The sequence below is a fragment of the Triturus cristatus genome, chromosome 2_2 (assembly GCF_964204655.1).
Source record: "Triturus cristatus chromosome 2_2, aTriCri1.1, whole genome shotgun sequence".
NCBI lineage: Eukaryota > Metazoa > Chordata > Amphibia > Caudata > Salamandridae > Triturus > Triturus cristatus.
The window spans coordinates 219,492,494-219,512,755 of NC_140582.1; the positions used below are offsets into that span (position 1 = coordinate 219,492,494).

Genomic DNA, 20,262 nt, shown 5'->3' on the forward strand with positions numbered 1-20,262 from the left:
TGGTAGTTCTTCAACGCTTTTTTTATAAAGTAGTCTTCTCTTCATCGTAATGTACCCTCCATTTCCTTTCCTCCCTCTAACATTCCTTCTTTAGCTCCCTGATCTGTTATGAACCAAGTAGAACTGGTTATGGTTCGGGGGACTTCTGTTTCTTGGGATCAGCGTCTCTAAAGATGACTCTATTCATTCCACAAATGCCCAGTAAGCAGTGCTAATGACCCTGTCCTGAGTACACACTGGGGCCTGCAGTACCTATATCCACTGTGTAATTTAATGTTTGGACCATTGTCTGGTCAATTTGGAGCAAGGGACACTGGGTTTAGATGTTTGTCTTTTTGATGGAAAACTCAACCAGTAAGTGGTCCGACCAGGATACAGGTTGTGAGTCATGTACCATTAAATTGGCCAGGTTGGTAAAAATGGGGTCTACAATATGTCCTTTATTCTGAGTAGGGAGCATAACTTACTGTACAGACTGGATTGCTGTTAAATCTTTTATCTGAAAGAAACACGTTAGATTCCTCACCTTAGAATATCCCCAGGCGTCAGACTGGATCCGGAAGATTTTTCGTCAGCAATACCCCTTGCGCGTCGCTAGGCGTCGTCTGCGGCTCCGCGTCCGTCGTCGGCGTCGTGCGCCGGAATGATGTCGTCGGAGTACTTAGACGCCGCCCTTGCGCGCTGACGTCAGTTCTTCTTTTTTCCGCGCCAGTAAGCGCCGATCCGGGAGAGCTACCCCTTTAGTCAATTTTTGACTAACTTTTTTGACTCTTTTTGGTCAATTCTCGACTCTGGTGCTGGTAGGATGCCTGGTTTCAAGGCCTGCGACGACTGTCACCGACTGATGTCGGTGACCGATCATCACCGCCGGTGCCTGTACTGCTTGGGCCTCGACCACGACGCGGCGTCGTGCTCCGATTGTATGGCCCTGACCTCGAAAGCTAGGCGGGAGCGGTCCCGCAAGCTTCTCGAGCTTCGCCACTCGGCTCCGCGCCGCTCTCGATCCCGGTCCAGGAGGAGGTCCAAGGATCGGTTGCGGAGCCGCACTCGACATAGTCACTCGTCTGGCTCGAAGTCTTCAGGTAAGTCGAGGCACTCAAAGAAGTCCAAGAGGCGACATGGCTCTTCAAACTCCGGTCGCGCGACTCGGCCGAGGGTCCGGGTGGTTCCACTGCGGAGCCGCGCAAGTCCCCATACCCGACGGTCCCTGGGACTGACGCGACGCCGGCGGAGGTCAGTGCCTTCCTCTCGGCCATGAGGAGCCTGGCCCCGCCGTCGACGCCCGCTGGCGCGCCTTCGGGCCCTGCGGACTCGACGGGGCGACCTCGCGTGCCGGCGGCTCCGGCCCCGGTGCCGTTGGAGGCTCCGGCCCCGACGCCGCAGGTCCCCGAGGGGCCCAAGCCTGGGCCCCCGTCAACGCCGGTCGACCTAGTTACGCCTCCTCCGCCGACACCGATACCACCACCGACGCCGGCTCCGGTCGACGTGAATCCCCGGTTCAGCCCCTGTCCGGTCCCGACGCCGATGCGGCGCTGCCGGACCCGACGCCGCTAGAGACACATATTGTCTATCAACCGGCTCCGATCATTCCGCCTGTTTACCAGGAATCGGATGACGGGGCGACTGGGAGGGGTCTGATGACCCTATGGCCCTTCAGAGCCAACTTGCACAGGACTGGGCAGATGAACTGGGGGAGGCCAGTGGGTTGGATACCTCACCGGACACTGGATTCATCTCTCCTCCGACTGTGGCTTTGGAGGAGGGTGCAGCTTTTTCTGTGTTGCTGCGCAAGGCGGCCGAAGCCCTTGGGCTTGAGCTGTCTGCCGTGGCTGTGAGGACTAACATCCTCACTGAGGTGCTTCAGTCTGCCGCATGCTCCACTGAGCCTCTGCTGCCATTCAATGAGGCCCTCACTAACGTTCTGCAGGGCACCTGGTCCAAGCCCTCCACAGTCCCTCCTGTGGATAGGAACGTTGCCAGGCGCCACCGCCCTGCTCCGGGCGACCCCTGTTTTCTGTCCCAACACCCCACCCCCGAGAGTCTGGTTATCCAGGCCTCTACCTCCCAATCCTCCTTCCCATCCGCTCCTCCGGACCGGGATTCCAAGAGACTGGAACAGTTTGGTAAGAAGCTGTTCTCTTCGCTCAGTTTGGGCCTGCGGTCTTTGAACACCGCCTGTCTCTTGGACCGTTATTCCCACTCTCTGTGGGATGCGGTGGAGGACGTGCTGCCACTGTGTCCGGAGGAGGCCCGGGCGCGGCTTTCCTCAGCCCTGGCCGATGGGAGAGATGCAGCGCGCCATGCAATCCGGTGTGGACTCGACACTACGGACTCGCTGGGTAGGGCGATTTCTACCACGGTGGCGCTTCGACGTCACGCCTGGCTGCGGTCCACGTCTTTTTCAGGGGATGTCCAGAGCACCCTCATGGACATGCCTTTTGATGGCACTCGCCTTTTTGGTGAGAAAGCGGACAGTGCGCTGGCTCGCTTCAAGGACTCCCGGGCTACGGCCACGTCCTTGGGCCTCTCGGCCCCGCGGCCACAAACTTCCGCTTTTCGCTCCTTTCGTGGCCAAGGAAGGGGCACCTCCTCACGTCCGCCTAGCCACCGGCCGCAGAACCAGCCTGCACACAGTCGCGGACGTGGTTTCCGCCGAGGCGGTACCGGAGGACGACGCGGTCAGTCCACATCCACCCCGGCAGCATCCGCCTCAAAGCCTTCCTAGTCCGAGCTTTCAGGCCCATTCCACGCCAGTGGGCGGCAGAGTTCGCCATCACCTGCTCCACTGGCGTTCCATCACGTCGGACAGGTGGGTGCTGCAAATCGTCCGAAGGGGCTACTCCCTCCCCTTCGAGACAACCCCTCCAGCCATGCCACCGCAGCACCACCGTATCTCGGGGGATCATTTGAATCTTCTCCACGAGGAAGTTTCGGCCCTCTTGGCCAAGGGGGCCGTCGAGCGCGTTCCGAGCCCAGAAGTAGGTCGTGGTTGTTATTCCCACTACTTTCTGGTTCCCAAGAAGGGCAAAGGGGGCCTACGCCCTATCTTGGACCTCCGGAACGTCAATGCCTTCCTCCGGAAGGAACGGTTCAAAATGTTAACTTTGGCTCAGGTTCTAGCTGCCCTCGACCCTGGAGACTGGATGGTAGCGTTGGACTTGCAGGACGCATATTTCCACATCCCCGTCCTGCCAGCCCACCGGCGTTACCTGCGGTTCACGATGGGTCAGGAGCACTTGCAGTTCACCGTGCTCCCCTTCGGCCTTACCAGTGCCCCTCAGGTGTTCACGAAAGTGATGGCGGTGGTCGCAGCTCATCTGCGCAGATCAGGGGTTCCAGTCTTCCCCTATCTCGACGACTGGTTGTTGAAGGCGGGCTCGCCCCAGGCAGTCGTCTCCCACCTCCAGACTACGGCGGATCTCCTGCATTTGCTGGGGTTTTCCATCAACGTGCCGAAGTCACACCTGAGCCCCTCTCAGAAGCTTCTCTTCATCGGAGCGGTTCTCGATTCGGCGCAGTTCCGGGTCCATCCACCGGAGCAGCGGGTCCGGGATATACAGGCCCTGATTCCCATCTTTCGGCCTCTATCCTGGGTTTCGGTCAGGCTAGTGTTGCGGCTTCTGGGGCTGATGGCCTCCTGCATCCTTCTAGTGCATCACGCCAGGCGGCGCATGCGGGCTCTGCAGTGGGACCTGAAGTTTCAGTGGGCCCAGCATCACGGCAACCTGTACGACCATGTCTTGATCTCGGAGGGCACTGCACAGCAGTTGCAGTGGTGGCTCACGGACCGCGATTGGGTCGCGGGCAAGAGCCTCTCCCTACCCCTACCGGAGCATGTCGTAGTGACGGATGCGTCCCTCCTGGGATGGGGTGGCCATATGGGAGAGGCGGAGATCAGAGGCCTCTGGTCTCCGGCGGAGTCTCGCCTCCACATCAACTTGTTGGAGCTGCGAGCGATCCGACTTGCACTGAAAGCCTTCCTTCCCTCTGTCCGGGGAAGTGTCGTGCAGGTGTTCACGGACAACACCACCGCCATGTGGTATTGCAACAAACAGGGCGGGGTGGGGTCGTGGACCCTTTGTCAGGAGGCTCTGCGCCTCTGGACATGGCTGGATCACCAGGGTATCACCCTGGTGGTTCAACATCTGGCGGGCTCTCTGAACGCCAGAGCAGACGAACTCAGCCGCCGGTGCATGATGGATCACGAATGGCGTCTGAACTCCGAGGTGGCGCAAGGTCTCTTTCAGCAGTGGGGAGAGCCTTGGTTAGATCTATTCGCCACCGACGAGAACGCGCAATGTCAGCAGTTCTGCGCGTTGGAATTTCCAAGGCGGCACTCGCTCGGCAACGCTTTTCGTCGCAAGTGGAGTTGCGGTCTGTTGTACGCCTTTCCGCCTATACCACTTCTGCCCAGAGTGCTGAAGAAGATCAAGCGCGACCGGGCCCAAGTCATTTTGGTGGCTCTGGATTGGGCACGAAGGTACTGGTATCCCGGGCTACTCATTATGTTGACCGATCCTCCGATACGTCTGCCCCTTCGGGAGGATCTTCTGTCGCAGCAGCAGGGGACGGTCCTCCACCCGAACCTGTCCAGCCTCCACCTCCATGCGAGGAGATTGAGCGGCGGCAGTTGATGCCATTTGACTTGCCTCCTGAAGTCTGTAATATCATTCTGGCAGCCAGGCGTCCCTCCACAAAGACGGTATACGCCTGCCGGTGGAACAAATTTGTGGCATGGTGCACAGCAAAGGCTGTGGATCCCCTTTCCGCCCCTCTTTCTGAGGTTCTCCTCTTTCTTCTTTCTTTGGCCCGGCAAGGCTCTGCCCTGGGCACCTTGAAAGGTTATCTTGCTGCTCTCTCTGCCTTCTTACGGCTTCCAGATCAGCCCTCTCTTTTCAAGTCCCCTGTAGTGTCACTCTTTCTTACAGGCATTACTCACACGTTCCCTCCTGTCCCTTTCGTAATGCCTCAGTGGGACTTGAATCTTGTCTTGACATTCCTGATGTGCGCTCCCTTTTAAGCCTCTTCACAATTGTCCTCTTCGTCTTCTAACTCTTAAGACTGCTTTCCTGGTAGCCATCACCTCGGCTAGACGGGTGAGTGAGCTCCAGGCTCTATCGTCGAAGCCTCCTTTTCTATCTGTTCATCCGGACAAGGTGGTCCTTCGGCCTCGTCCTTCCTTTCTACCGAAAGTGGTGACCCCCTTTCATCTTGGGCAATCTGTCACCTTGCCCACCTTCTTTCCGCCTCCTTCCAAAGAGTAAGAGCGGCTCCACAGTCTGGACCCAAAACGTGCGCTCTCCTTTTATTTGGACCGCACTAAACAGTTCCGAGTGGACGACCAGCTTTTCGTTGGCTACGTGGGTGCAAAGAAGGGAAAAGCTGTGCACAAACAGACCATCTCCAGGTGGGTCGTTTTGTGTATAAAAATCTGTTATTCCTTGGCAAAAAAGGAACCGCCTGTTGGGCTGCGCGCCCATTCTACTCGGGCCACAGCGGCTACTACTGCTTTGGGACGGGGAGTCCCTTTGCAGGACATCTGTGAGGCGGCAACGTGGGCTTCGCTACACACGTTTGCCAGGCATTATTGCCTAGACAGCCAAGTCCGGAGGGATGGCTTCTTTGGCCGTTCTGTCCTCCAGAACTTTCTGGTGTGATCTTGGTTCGCAGACCCACCACCGGGGTTGGTATTGCTTGGGTATCTATTCTAAAGTGAGGAATCTAACTAACGTGTTTCTATCAGATGAACAAGTTACTTACCTTCGGTAACGATGTATCTGTAAGAAACATTAGTTAGTTAGATTCCTCACCGACCCACCCATCCTCCCCGTTCTGCGAACTGACATCTAGGGTTAAGGCTATCCCTTTCAGGGCCCTAGAATTTTTTGGCACCAGTGTCGGTCTCTTGCATGGCTCTGCGTTCCTGGCGTGGAAGGCTATGTACAAGAACTGACGTCAGCGCGCTAGGGCGGCGTCTAAGTACTCCGTCATTCCGGCGCACGACGCAGACGATGGACGCGGAGCCGCAGACTACGCCTAGCGACTCGCAAGGGGTATTGCTGACGAAAAATCTTCCGGATCCAGTCTGACGCCTGGGGATATTCTAAGGTGAGGAATCTAACTAACTAATGTTTCTTACAGATACATCGTTACCGAAGGTAAGTAACTTGTTCAACAGGCTTAATGCCTGTGTGCAGGTGTTGTCGTCAAAATTAATATTCAGATCTCCCAGCAGTGTGAAATTCACTGAGTGAAGACTGAGCAGTGCTAGGACTTTCGGAATCCTCAGACCCAGGAGGTCTATAGAGGAGCGGACCTGAGAATGTAAATGAGTGTGAAAATTTGATATAAAACATCACATTTTCACAGCCTGCAATGGTAATTGGGTTGGACCTACATTCAAAATTCTTTAAAAATAATGGCAACCCCTCCACCTTCTTCCAGACTATCATTTCTTGCTCTTGTGTATCCTGGAGGGAGCGTTATCGCAATGTCTGGCCTGCAGTCCTCGTTCTGCCATGTTTCGTTGAGGAAAAGTGATGCAGGTTGTTGGTCTTCCAGCAGGGTGAATATGTCCCAACTGTGTTTTGATAACGACCTGCAATTAAGAAGTAACATGAGCCCAAGTGGTGGTTGGCTGAAGCCGGGTGCTTTTATTCACCAGTAATTGATTGAGGGCTCTCTGCTGCATAGGTACCCTCTGTGGGTTTATTGGGGATGCTGAGCCTGTAACCACATGCTTGGCATTTGCTGGGCAGGATAGCTGGTTCCATCAAGTGGTAGCATGTTCTCCTGAGTGTTTGGTTAATCCTCTTTAAGGTCTCTGTATGGTGTTGTGCGTACCATCTGGGTCGAGAAGGGCAGGGGTTCTTGGCCCTGGCCAGACGCAGATGGGCTTGCATTTGAGGTGCCTTTGCCGTGCGTCCGTGCACCGGGCATCATTAAATAGTGGCCAAGAGTGATGCAACAAAGCTGGCACACCTGCCAAAATAGCTCCCGCTTCCGTGCTATCGGGCTGGCTCTGAACACGGCCAAGGAGAGCCTACTTCACGTAAAGCCCCACCTGAGAAAGTGCTGGAAGTGCAAATAAGCAAAACGTAAAGGTAAAACGAGTGTTGCAAAAAAGTTTCAGACATCTCGAATTGCCCGACCCTCCTCTGGTTCTCCTGCTGCCTTCTGCTATTTCAATAAGCTCACTAGAACGATATTAGGAGATTGTTTCAAACTAAAATCACAGGCTATCTGGTATTAAATCGCCGCTCACAATTCCTATTCTTTCGCATCGGGCCTCATTAAATAGAACAGCCGGGCATAGATGAAGAAAGCCAACCAAGAAAATAGCTAGTTTTTGAGGAAAAATAGGGAAATGGTGCACCGAATGAAAGTCGGTTTTCCCCTATTAATCGCATCAACCATCAGTTTGCTACGCAGAAGGTACACTCTTCTACGTTTTCAGGAACATGCAGAGCTGAATCAAACAACCTATTTTTCACCACAGTTTGGCATTTTTCAAAGAGGTAGCCTTTAAGGTGAGCTGAAGGTTTTCTTCCTGTAACCAGCGTTTTAAATGGGCAGCTGTTGTCAGGCACTGATGAGTACCTGCACTCCAATAATTTGCATTTCTCATCACTGGAAAGCTAGCACTTCTATGAGGCAAGCGGGTATTCTGGAGTAGTTAGTACCTACACTTTTCTATTTCCATTTAAAGCATTGCTTGTAACCATTCGGTTTCAGTTTTCACATTCGGATGGCCTGCATTTCTCACGCATAAGGGATTTCTTTAACTTGTTAATTAAAACAAATATTGCATCCTAAAAGGTTTTAATTGGGATAATCAATACCTGCAAATGTGTGCATGGAATGTGGTGAATATTTTGTGGGAGAATGGCACTATACCATTTTTCAAAGTTTACCTTTTTCTATAGGAAATTCATAGACTGTTTATTTTGAATCAATTCTCATTAATCCTGCAGTAATCTCGCAGTGGATGCAAAATCTGTAGAGTATTTCTTAAGACACCCTGCAGTGTTGTGAAACGAGTACGAGAGGTGACCTATTGAACATGAGTGATTGGGCATTCCAAAGTTGATTCCTCAGTTTAACCAAAAACTGGTGCTACATGTAATTCTGATTTTAGGTCTGTTTTAAGAGTGCAGCTGCCAAACAGAGTTACTAACAATGTACATAGTGTTTTTTCGGGCACCCATTTAAACCATTAGCTTTCTTCAAGCAGTCTTTGTCATTGGCTTGAGATTTTGTCAATACTGTTTTAGTTTAGCCCAGTGGAGTGTTTATATTTCACCTAATGCTATTTTTCTTGACTGTTTGGATGAATCTTTCCGCCTCCACTGGGGTGCTCGTTTTGAACTGCACGAGGGACTTTTAGAACCAGTTCTCTCAGTAGCCTCTAGCTTGCTCCCACCCTTGTCTTACTGTAATGATTCATGTGTTTATATTAAAGCAAGACCTATTGACTTTGCTAGTGCTTGTTTGTGTTACTTGTTTTCTTTGTAGTAATGAACACACTGCGGTTCCGAAAGCCTTAACCACAGTCACCAAATAAATATTTTCAATAAAATATTTTTCTTGCAGCTAATGGGAACGACAGTAAGAAATTCAAAGGTGATCGGTTTCCCTGCTCTCCATCTCGTGTCCTCCATCTTCGCAAAATTCCAAATGATGTCACTGAAGCAGAAGTTGTGTCATTAGGTCTACCTTTCGGCAAAGTCACTAATATATTGATGTTAAAAGGAAAAAGCCAGGTACGTTAAGTTAATGTAGGTGCTGTCAAAACTCTGCTTATGACTGCATACGTCTTAGCCATATTTTAAGTATGCTCTGCATGTGGAAGCAAAGGTAGGATGAAGTACATACTGTAAAATATCAATAGCATTGCTTCATTATGGTTTATGCGATACCAAGTGGATGCAATTACAAATTATGGGAGTAATCGTCCAGACAATGAACAGTGGTGCTCAAAAAAAAAACCACGTGCAGAGAATGTTCGGAGCTTTAGTGACCATATACTTGGTCTTTTGGAGGGGTCATGGGTGGTTGGGGGTTTCTGAATTGAATATGCACATCAGTTACAAAAACATCCAACCCATGTTTATGGATGTAAACAAATCTAAGTGTTTAGGGTGAGGACAAGGCTGTTCATCCTTTAACTGTATTGTTTGTGATGCTCTTTTGGGACTGGTTATTTCATTTCGCTCATAATATTTATTTTTTGTGTATCAGCGAGAATTAATTAGACCTCCTGTTGTAAGGTCTTAAAAGTATCTGAACAAGGTAAGAATTCTACTAGCAGGATTACGCATGCCAACTCTTACCCCAGCATGGGTTTCAGCACCAAGCAGCCAGACCGAACCGAATAAAGGATTTCATAATGACCTCTATTCATGATACATTTCTCTAGATGATGATTCATGATACCAAATCATTTTTTGGCTGTAATATCGATGGTTGTAGTTGCCCTACAGGGGGTTGTTATTGTAGAAAAGACAGCATGTTGATAATGTGGCAAATTTCTTTGGATGACTATTCTATGTCTTGGGTCAATGAGAAAGCAACCTTTGTTTGAGTTTTCACTTTTACTATTGGAGTGTGACAGAACACACTTGTCATTGATTTACTGGCTCAAGTTCGATAAAAGAGGTTGTCCTATGTGAAAAGCTTCGAAACTTTGAAATTTTGGAAGCAGACTTCTACGCTGTTACAAGGGGGTGACTCGGAAAACTTTAACAAAATTAATATTTCACAGTCTTTCTTGGAGAAGATTGCAGCCATTTTTTTATGTTAAAACATTTTATTGGCGTTTAATATCCACATCAGCTCATACTGAGGAATAAAGCAATATGAATTGAAAAGGCACAACAGTCGTGAAATTATAACATTATCTATACATAAGGCATAGTAGGTCAGTGGCCGGAGCATCTCTGCATGTATGCCCACAAATTTAAAAATGCTCCCACCGCTGAACCCAGATGTTAGCATATTTACTTGGACAACCGCTGGTCTTACAGCTAGGTTCCTCTGCACCGCCCCCCCCTCCCCACACACCACGCATGGTTGTCAGTGGATGATCGTCCGTAATTAGTTGTGTTCACTTGGCAAGCACAAGCCTCAGGGCTGTAAGTGGGTGTACTTCTCTGGTGTACCCCTCTTCCTTCATAATACATAACAGTGCACGTTTTCGTAAGAGGTTAAGCCACCAGCCAAGCACAGAATATGACATATGTCCCATCCCTAGCAAGTAACTCAATAATAGCCCAACGCCAGACTACATTGAGTGCATTCCAGCTGAGAAGGGCAATTCACAGGGTATTTAACTGGGTATGAGGTTGAGTTCCCAACATCGGTTAGGTGGGTGCGATGTTTAGCAAAGCCAGTGATGTGTTTCAAAGCCAGTGATACCATCCTCTAAAAGGAAGATAGACACAGGATATAAGATCCCCAATAAGAAAAAGGAGGACATGGCTACCAGCTTTGTTAACCCCATTCCTCATACCCCTCCACCATTTTCACCAGTACCTATTATACCACCTTCAGATCCTTTAGATATCACACCACAGGGCTCCCCTCTTACAGATCCAGATGCAAGTGATGGGGAGGACACTTATGGACAACCACCAGCAGATCCATGGGATGATTACAATATAGATCCTCCTACAGACACAGACCCAGATCCATACCTTGCTAAACCTTCTCCTCCTGATGACAACCCTTCATATCAGGAGTTAATTGCCAGGGCAGCCACATACTATGGAGTCACTTTACACAAGGAATCTTTGGAAGAAGATTTCTTATTTGAAACTTTAGGAACCACACAAGACAATAGTTGTTACCTATGTTAAAGGGCATGATCAGACATTCTGAAGATATCTTTAAAGATCCAGTAAGCATGCGTATTATAACACCCAGAGTGGATAAAATATATACCCCCCCCTCCCCCCCTCACACACACCATCTGACCCAATCTTTACCAAGGGCCAGCTTCCTTTAGATTCCTTAGTCGTGTCCAGTGCTCGTAAAAGAGCAAATTCAAATACTTAATCTGCTGCACAACCTGCAGACAAGGAGTCCAAACTAATAGATGCCGCTGGCAAAAGAGTGGCTGCACAATCACCCAACCAATGGCGTATAGCCAATACACTAGGTCTTTTGGCTAGGTACAATAGGGCCCGCTAGGACGAAATGGAAGATTTACTCCAATATCTCCCAGAGAAGCATAAGAAAAGAGGATAGGAGCTAGTACACGAAGGAAAACTCATTTCTGATTCTTCTATTAGGTGTGCCTTAGACGCTGCTGATACTGCAGCCAGAGGAGTTAACACTAGCATTCTCCTCAGAAGACACTTATGGTTAAGAATCTCTGGATTTGAACCAGCGGTACAACAGACTATACTTAATGCCCCATTCGATAAGGAGCATAGTTTGGTCCTCCAGTGGATGAATCGCTTGAAAAATGAAAAAGGACACAGGTGGCAAAATCTATGGGAGCCCTAGAGTCACCCTCTAACAGAGACTCCTTTTGCCGCTCTGTTTATAGGTGAGCCTTAAAGAGTACCTCCACAGATGCCTACATATCTTCTTATAAACCACAGAATCAATCCCCCCCACCTCTAAAGGATTTTTACAAAGGTGGTTACAGAGGGAACAATTTTAAAGGCAGAGGTACGCCAACACGTACCTCTCCATCTCCCAACAAGCAGTGACTTGATAACAATTGCCCCCGATCATCATACACTTGTCGGGGAAGATTGCATCAATTTCTTCCCATTTGTCAATCTATAACATCAGACAAATGGGTGTTGGGCATTATCCAACATGGTTATTGCCTGGAGCTCACCAGCAATCCTCCCAAGTTTCCACCTCTCATTCATAAACTGTCTATAGAGCACCAACAAGTGCTCAAACAAGAAGTACAAGCTCTTCTAGCAAAATGAGCTATAGAACCAGTTCCAATACAACAGCAAGGATCATGGGTTTATTCACTTTACTTCCTAATCTCAAAAGAAGATGGTTCTCTCCGATCAATAATGTATCTCAGACCCCTAAACATATACATACTGTCAGAACACGTCCATATGTTCACACTTCAATAGGTGCTTCCCCTCTTCCTGCAAGCAACTTTGTCAACACTAAACTTAAAGAATGCCTACTTTCACATCCCTATTCACCCAGCACATCGCAAATACCCCATATTTGTGGTAGCAGGAAAACCGTATCAATTCAAAGTACTCCCATTCGGAGTAACTATAGCACCCAGAGTATTCACCAAATGTCTAGCAGTAGTAGCAGCTCATCTTAGAAGACCACAAATTCAAGTCTTCCCATAGCTAGGCAATTGGCTCATCAAAGCCAATACACACCACAAGTGTTTACAACACACTCAGATTGTCATAAATATTCAGCAGTTGGGATTCACAGTCCATGCACAAAATCCCATCTTCAGCCCTCACAGCTGCAGCCCTATCTAGGAGCTATGCTAAACACTCAAACAGGTCTAACTTATCCCAATGCAGCTAGGATTCACAATTTTCAAACACTGCTGCTACAATTTCAAAGCAATAAGGTACCTAACAGTTAGAGCTTTCATGCAACTTTAGGGCTAATGGTATCTTGTATTGCCATAGTACCTCATGCAAGATTAAACATGCATCCTCTACAAGAATGCTTGGCACGTCAATGGAATCAATGACCGGGTCAATTAAAAGATCTAGCGTTGGTAGACAATGTCACCCATCGCTCTCTGCAGTGGTGGAACACACAAAACGTATCAAAAGCAAGGCCCTTTTTTCGACCCTGTTCCACAGATTGTGCTAACAGCGGACGGATCCCTTACTGAGTGGGGTGCCCATCTAAAACATCTAACAGTTCAGGGTCTATGGGACAAAAAACACAAGTCTCTGCATCAACTACCTAGAACTTCTAGCTGTTCACCTAGCACTAAATGCATTTCTACCTCACCTGATAGGGAAAGTTGTCCTAGTCCGGACAGACAATATGACACCTATGTACAAAAACAGAGGATGGGTGGCGCGAAGGACACAACCGTTATAACGCCTCTCTCAGACCATTTGGAGTTGGGCAATACATCACAAAGTCCCAACTGCTAGCAGAACACCGTCCAAGGAAGGGGTAATGATTTAGCTGACCTCCTCAGCAGGCTGTAGCAACAGGTGCATGAGTGGGATCTCCATCCTCAAGTCCTTCTTCCATACTTTCAAAAAAGGGGATTCCCACAAATCTCTTTGCAACAGCTCAGAGCTCAAAATACCCATACTTCGCCTCCAGCTTCCCTCACCTTCTATTCATAGGCAATTCCCTATAGATGAACTGGTCAGGGATATTTGCTTAAACTTTTCCGCCTCTCCCTCTTACTTTTCTGGTTCGGAAGCTCAGGCCAATATCTCGCCCTCATTTTGATAGCTTCCACATGGGCTCGTCAACCATGGTTCACCACACCACTGGAGCTTCAGTAGTTCCACATCAGAGGTTTCACTTCCTCCCAAACCGTCTCACTCTGAACCATGGAGAAATCAGACATCCAAACCCCAAGGAGCTCAACCTAGCGGTTTGACTCCTGAAATCATAGAGATCGGATACTTAACTACTGTCGTTTTGCATGACAATTCTTAAAGAAGCAAGAAAACCTACCACTAGAGCATGTTATGCAGCAAAGTGGAAAATGTTTATTTATTGTAATAACCAAACGATTGAACCACTAGATGCTTCTATACAACAAATAATTTATTTATTACACCTACAATGTGCAGGCCTAGTATATACGCCCATACGCCTAAAACCTTGCAGCAGTGGCTGCATATCTTCAAAACAGACAATACTTATCTCTATTTAAAGTGCCAGTAATTAAAGCCTTTAGGGAAGGACTTAAGAGTGATACAACCAAAGGGTCCACCTGCACCGGCATGGAACCTTAATATTGTTCTAACAAGACTTATGGGTCCACCCTTTGAACTATTGCACAATTGTCCACTGCAATTTCTTTCTTGAAAGGTTGCTTTTTTGATTGCCATCTCTTTACCAATGTGTGTAAGTAAACTTCAGGCATTAACTTTAGAAGAACCATTTTTCCAACTCCATCGAGACAGAGTGGTTCTTTGCACTAACCCAAAGTTCTTTCCAAAAGTAGGCTCTGCTTTTCATATTAACCATCAGTTGAGTTACTGGTCTTCTTTTCCCCAACCTGATTCTGTAGCAGAAAGAGCTCTACATACATTAGATGTCAAAGAGCATTATAGTGTATTGACGGAACAAAAGACTTTCGCAAAACAACTGTTCAAGGCATATGAGCTGCAGAATTCATACTTTTGCATAGATAGCCATCTGGTGTTGGGCTCTGATGCTTGCACCTTGTTGTTGTCTTGGAAGAATTCATTTGTAGTCACGAGATAGGCGAGTGGACTCCACGAGTGATGAGGAACAGCAATACCCAGGCACCGTGCACTATTGTCAAGTGCAACCCCTTCACGACGTTCTACGAACTTGTGCATTGGACCACTTGTGGGCCAAGCCTCCAGCAGGTTTTGCAGCGAATATCGGAGGCCTGCCCCATCTCGAGTGACCACGGGCTCCTGTGAAGCGTTTCCTGAAGAGTCGTCTTTGCGATTCCTTGCCCGTTGGCTTGTGGGTCCCCCGAAAACTTTATCAACTCAAAGGGCTCTCCTGGTTCCACCATCGGGTTCGGATGTAACTTCAGCGCTCCGGTTCAGTTCCATGTTTTCTAAACATTTTCGAAGCGCAAACCATCGCAAACTTTATGGTATTGTTCTCGTTTGCGTGCCTTTCGACACCCTAACTCAAATACTCTATTCCGGGCATCAACGCGGGCTGCTGGGCCTATTGTGCCATTCGGGCCTACGGCTAATGAAAAGGACTCCATTCAAAAAATGCCCCCAGTTTGGAGCTAAATTCCCACACTGCGATCAACACAAGGTCTGCAACCTTTGTCTCTCGCCCGAACACGTTGAGAAAGATTGCCAAGCCTGCGCCTCCTTCCGGTCCAAGAAGACTATCCATAATCGCCGAGCTTGACGACACGTTATGGCGCAACAGGCTGCACTGGTGCCAGAAGACATCTTCGATGAAGGCCCTGACGTTCCAGAGGCAGAGGATTCGGAGGATCACAACATCGTATCCTAAGCAGATGACTCAGACTCTGATGACCACATCACTCTAGGTCAACGAGTGATTACCGTTGCCCCTGCCCCAACCCCACCCGAAAAAAAAGACGACTCCGGTCAAGACTTAGCCTGAAGGCCATAGTCGCGACTGAAAGAGAACTTCAGAAGCCCCGCCTCCGGGACTGGCTCCGAAGACAAAGCAGAAGCCTTCCGGCGGCTCGGGACCGAGCAAGCCGCTCGTCTGTTCCCCAAAAACACCGTTGGTGCTGAAAGCGGGAACACATCCTACTTCCCTGTCTCCAAAAAGGCCTTGGTACCAAGCACTTTGGCACCAAAAGAACAAAAGGCCTCGGATCCAAAGACAGCTCAAAAACCTTCGGATCCAAAAAAAGATTTCGGACTAGACGCCAAAGGACCCAAAAACCTCTTCTAAGGCCCCAGAGCAGAAATCTAAACCACGTTCGGAACCGAAAAAATCGGCGCCGAAAGCAGACACCAGTGAGGAAGAACTGTTCTACCAGATCCCATCGATCCGAAACAGAAAACACTGCATGTGGACCCTAAAACAGGCCGTATTGTCAGAATCTTGAAGAACAAGAGTAAATTGGACACCCCACACATTCCTGAGGTGCCTGTGAAGAAAGACTGCAACTTCACCATTAAGACCCTCGTCTTCTGTTCTTCCTACTAAGCCTTTCTCTCCTCCAAAGTCTCCCATACTTACTCCATACTCACCACCACCACAGGATGATGATGACCTAGGGGACTGGGGTGGACATAATGACCCTTTCAATGATCCTGATGATGACACTAACATACCACAGGACACATGGGACGACTACAATGACCCTGTAGATCCTCCATCCCTTCCTGATCCAGATGCATACCCAACAAGGCCATCTCCCCCAGATGACAACATTGGTTTTAGTCAGCTCATTGATAGGGCTGCCCAATATCCTGGTGTTCAAATGCATTCAGACCCAACAGAGGAAGACTGCCTGGTAGACACTTTTGCACAGACACAAAAGACAGTACAAACATTACCCATGCTGAAAGTTGTCATCAAACATGCTCCAGACGTTTCCAAAGACCCTGTCCGGACCAGGATTTTCAATCCTCGGATTGATAAATATTAACCCGCCCCTAATGATCCCACCTACATTAAAGGCCAACTCCCCTTAGATTCCCTGGTAGTGACCAATGCTAGGAAGCGTGCCAACTCTCAGACCTCCGGTGATGCTCCACCTCCAGACAAAGTCTAAATTACTAGACGCTTCAGGCAAACAAGTTGCCTCCCAGGCAGCTAATCACTGGATGATCGCTAATGCACAAGCATTACTTACCAGATACAATAGGGCTCACTACACTAGCTTGAGGGCCTAATGCAGCATTTGCCTGACCAATACAAGGCCAAAGCCAATGATTTGATTCAGGAGGGCAAGTTAATCACAAACGCAACTATTAAATGTCCTCTCGATGCAGCAGACACTGCATCTAGATCAATCAACACTAGTGTGTTATTACTAAGGCATGCATGGTTGTGTATTTCTGGGTTCAAACAAGAAGTGCAGACTACTATCCTGAATCAGCCGTTCAATCGGGAGCAACTTTTTGGCCCAGCTGTAGACCCAGCCTTAGAAAAAATGAAAAAAGACAGACTACAAAATTGATGGGAGCATTACAGTCTCCATCTACACGAGGCTCCTTCTGTCGCTCCTTTTAAAGGGGTATAGCCAAGAACATCAGGACAGACACTGCTTCCTCCTCCTACAAAAGTCCCACACAAACATCCCCCTACAAGGGATATTTCAGAGGTGGGTACAGGGGAAATAACCAAGGAAGAGGCCGTGGTAACAACACTTGCACCTCCCACACTAACAAACCATGACTTCCCTTCAGACCATGCCACTCTGGTTGGAGGAAGACTCTCCCAGTCCCTACCTGTCTGGGATTCCATCACTAGAGAGAGGTGGGTAAGACAAATTATCCAGTATGGTTACTGCTTGCAACTTACTGCAAACCCCCCCCCCCCGCCCCCCCCACATACCGCCCCAACAGTGTCCAATGTCAACAGAACAGCTAACGCTTCTGAAACCAGAAGTTCTCTCACTGCTTCAAAAGCATGCAATAGAACCAGTTGCCCTAGAGCATCAAGGGACAGGGGTTTACTCCCTGTACTTTCTAATCCCCAAGATGGACGGTACTCTCAGGCCAATACTTGACCTCAGACCTCTCCATTTCTACATACAGTCAGATCACTTCCACATGATCACTCTCCAACAGGTCCTTCCACTGCTGCAACACGGCGACTTCCTTGCCACATTAGATCTCAAGGACGCCTACTTCCATATTCCCTTACACTGTGCTCACAGGAAATATCTTAGGTTCACAGTGGACGGCCAACACTATCCGTTCAAGGTTCTCCCATTCAGAGTAACCACAGCACCCAGGGTCTTCACAAAGTGTCTCGCGCTAGTAGCTGCACACTTGCGAAGACCGCAGATCCATGTGTTTCCATACCTGGACGACTGGCTTATAAAAGCCAAGTCACACAGTCAGTGTGTTCATCACACTCACCAAACAATTCAGCTGCTACACCACTTGGGGTTCACATTAAACCACACCAAGTCATTTCTACAGCCCTCCTACCTACATCAATATCTAGGGGACACGATAGACACTTCCAAACTCTAGCATACCCAAATCCAGCCAGGATAGCCAGTATGCAAACCCTCAACACAAAATTTTAACCCCAACACTCCCTTCCAGCTCGAGTGTTTATGCAGCTCATAGGAATGATGGCCTCTTGCATTTTTATAGTACCTCACGCAAGACTTCATATGCACCCCTTACAAGAATGCTTAGCACGTCAGTGGAATCAGTGTCAAGGTCAACTTACAGATCTGGTGTTGATGGACAGCCACACACTTCGCTCTCTGCAGTGGTGGAACACACAAAACCTTTCCCGAGGGCAGCCATTCCTAGAGCCAGTTCCACAGATAGTGCTAACAGCGGATGCATCGCTCACCGGCTGGGGAGCCCATCTCCTAAACTAGTCAGGGCAGGTGGGCCACTCAGCAAAAAGTGCTCCTCATCAATCACCTAGAATTACTGGCAATATTTCTAGCGTTAAAGTCATTCCAAGCACATCTCCTCAACAAGACTGTCCTGGTCCGCACGGACAATATGACAACAATGTGTGACAACAATGTGTTGCATACAGAAACAAGGAGGAACACATTCTTTGCAGTGGTCTCATCTAGCGCAAAGCATATGGAGATGGGCCATTCCGCAAAACATATATCTTCTGGAAGAACATCTTCCAGGAGTGCACAATCCGATTGCGGATCTGCCAAGTCGTCAGACACAGCAGATACACGAATGGGAACTTCATCCTAACGTTCTTCAACCATTTTTTTTAGATGTGGGGCCAACCAGACCTAGATCTGTTCGCCACACATGCAAACGCGAAATGCCCAGCCTTCGCCGCCAGGTTTCCACACCCGTTGTCCAAGGGCAATGCGATATGGATGAAGTGGTCAGGCAGATTTGCGTACGCTTGTCCGCCACTCCCACTCATTCCGCTAGTAGTACGCAAGCTCAAGCAGCAGTCTCTCAAGATGATCTTAGTTGCTCCCACATGGGTACGGCAACCATGGTTCACAACACTTCTCGAACTCTCAGTAGTTCCACACCAAAAACTACATCTCTCACCAAAGCTGCTGATGCAGAACCATGGAGAGATAAGGCACCCAGATCCAGCACAACTAAATCTAGCAATCTGGCTCCTGAAGTCCTAGAGTTAGGTTACCTTAACCTCCCACCAGACTGTAAGAACATTATCAAAGAAGCCAGACACCCTACTACTAGAGCTTGCTATGCAGCCAAATGGAAACGTTTAGTCATTTACTGCAATAACAACAAAATTGACCCGCTAGATGCTTCCATTCAGAATATCATTTGCTATTTGCTGCATCTACAAAGATGTAATCTGGCATACTCATCCATAGAATTACATCTGGCTGCCCTTGCCGCCTACCTGCAAAACAGACATTTGTCGTCGTTTAGAGTACCCGCTATCAAAGCCTTTATGGATGGCCTTAAAAGGATAATTCCTCCCACACTGCCACCCTCTCCGGTGTGGAACCTAAACATTGTCCTTGCTAGGCACATGGGTCCCCAATGTGAGCCTTTACACAAACGTGAACTGCAGTTCCTTACATGGAAAGTAGCTTTCCTTGTTGTAATGACCTCTCTCAGGAGAGGAAGTGAAATCCAGGCTTCAACCATACAAGAACCATTCTTACAATTACATCGTAACAAGGTGGTTCTTGGAACAAATCCTAAATTCCTTCTCAAAGTAATTTCTGCTTTCCATCTTAATCTGTAGAGTTACCAGTGTTTTTCCAAAACACACATTCCGTAGCAGAGCGAGCTCTTCACACACTTGACGTCAAAAGAGCTTTACTTTATTACATTGACGGGACTAAACCTTTTAGAAAGACAAACTAACTGTTTCTAGCTTTCTCTCCACCTCATATAGAAAACCCCATCTCTAAAGCTGGAATTGCCAGGTGGATAGTCCTATGCATTCAAATATGATACCAGAAGGCAAAACGCACATTAACAATTCCCCCTAGAGCGCACTCAACACGCAAACTAGGGGCTTCCATGGCATTCTTAGGGAACATTTCCCTAGAAGACATTTGTAAAGCAGCGACATGCTTTACTACATACACCTTCACCAAACACTATTGTGTAGACGTGCAGGCAAAGCAACAGGCTTCTGTAGATCAGGCTGTTCTTAAGACACTTTTCCAAACCACTGCAACAGATACAGGTGACCACCCCTAAGGGAGCCACTGCTGTACAGGCCATGCAAAAGTATGAATTCTGCAGCTCATATGCCTCGAACGGAAAATGCTAATTACCAGTATGCATCTATTCTTGGCATGTAGAGCTGCAGAATATCATACGCCCACCTGCCTCCCCAGAACCTGTATCTGTTCCAGTGTTATCTTACTTAAATACATTCACATGGACATCTTTTCTGTTTCTTACAAACTCCATAATTTCCCATCATGGCGAAAAATAATCTGAGGATGGAGTTAAT

The 20,262-nt window shown here is 48.4% G+C and overlaps 1 protein-coding gene across 5 annotated transcripts in view; it reads left to right on the plus strand.

The window, feature by feature from the left end:
• The window catches only part of PTBP3 (polypyrimidine tract binding protein 3), a 683,480-nt gene that overhangs the window by 294,281 nt on the left and 368,937 nt on the right, over positions 1-20,262 (plus strand). For all 5 annotated transcript variants that reach the window (XM_085641272.1, XM_085641268.1, XM_085641270.1 and 2 more), the window contains one exon: positions 8,593-8,762. In XM_085641272.1, the coding sequence (XP_085497398.1) occupies positions 8,593-8,762 (170 nt within the window). The remainder of the gene's footprint in view (positions 1-8,592; positions 8,763-20,262) is intronic.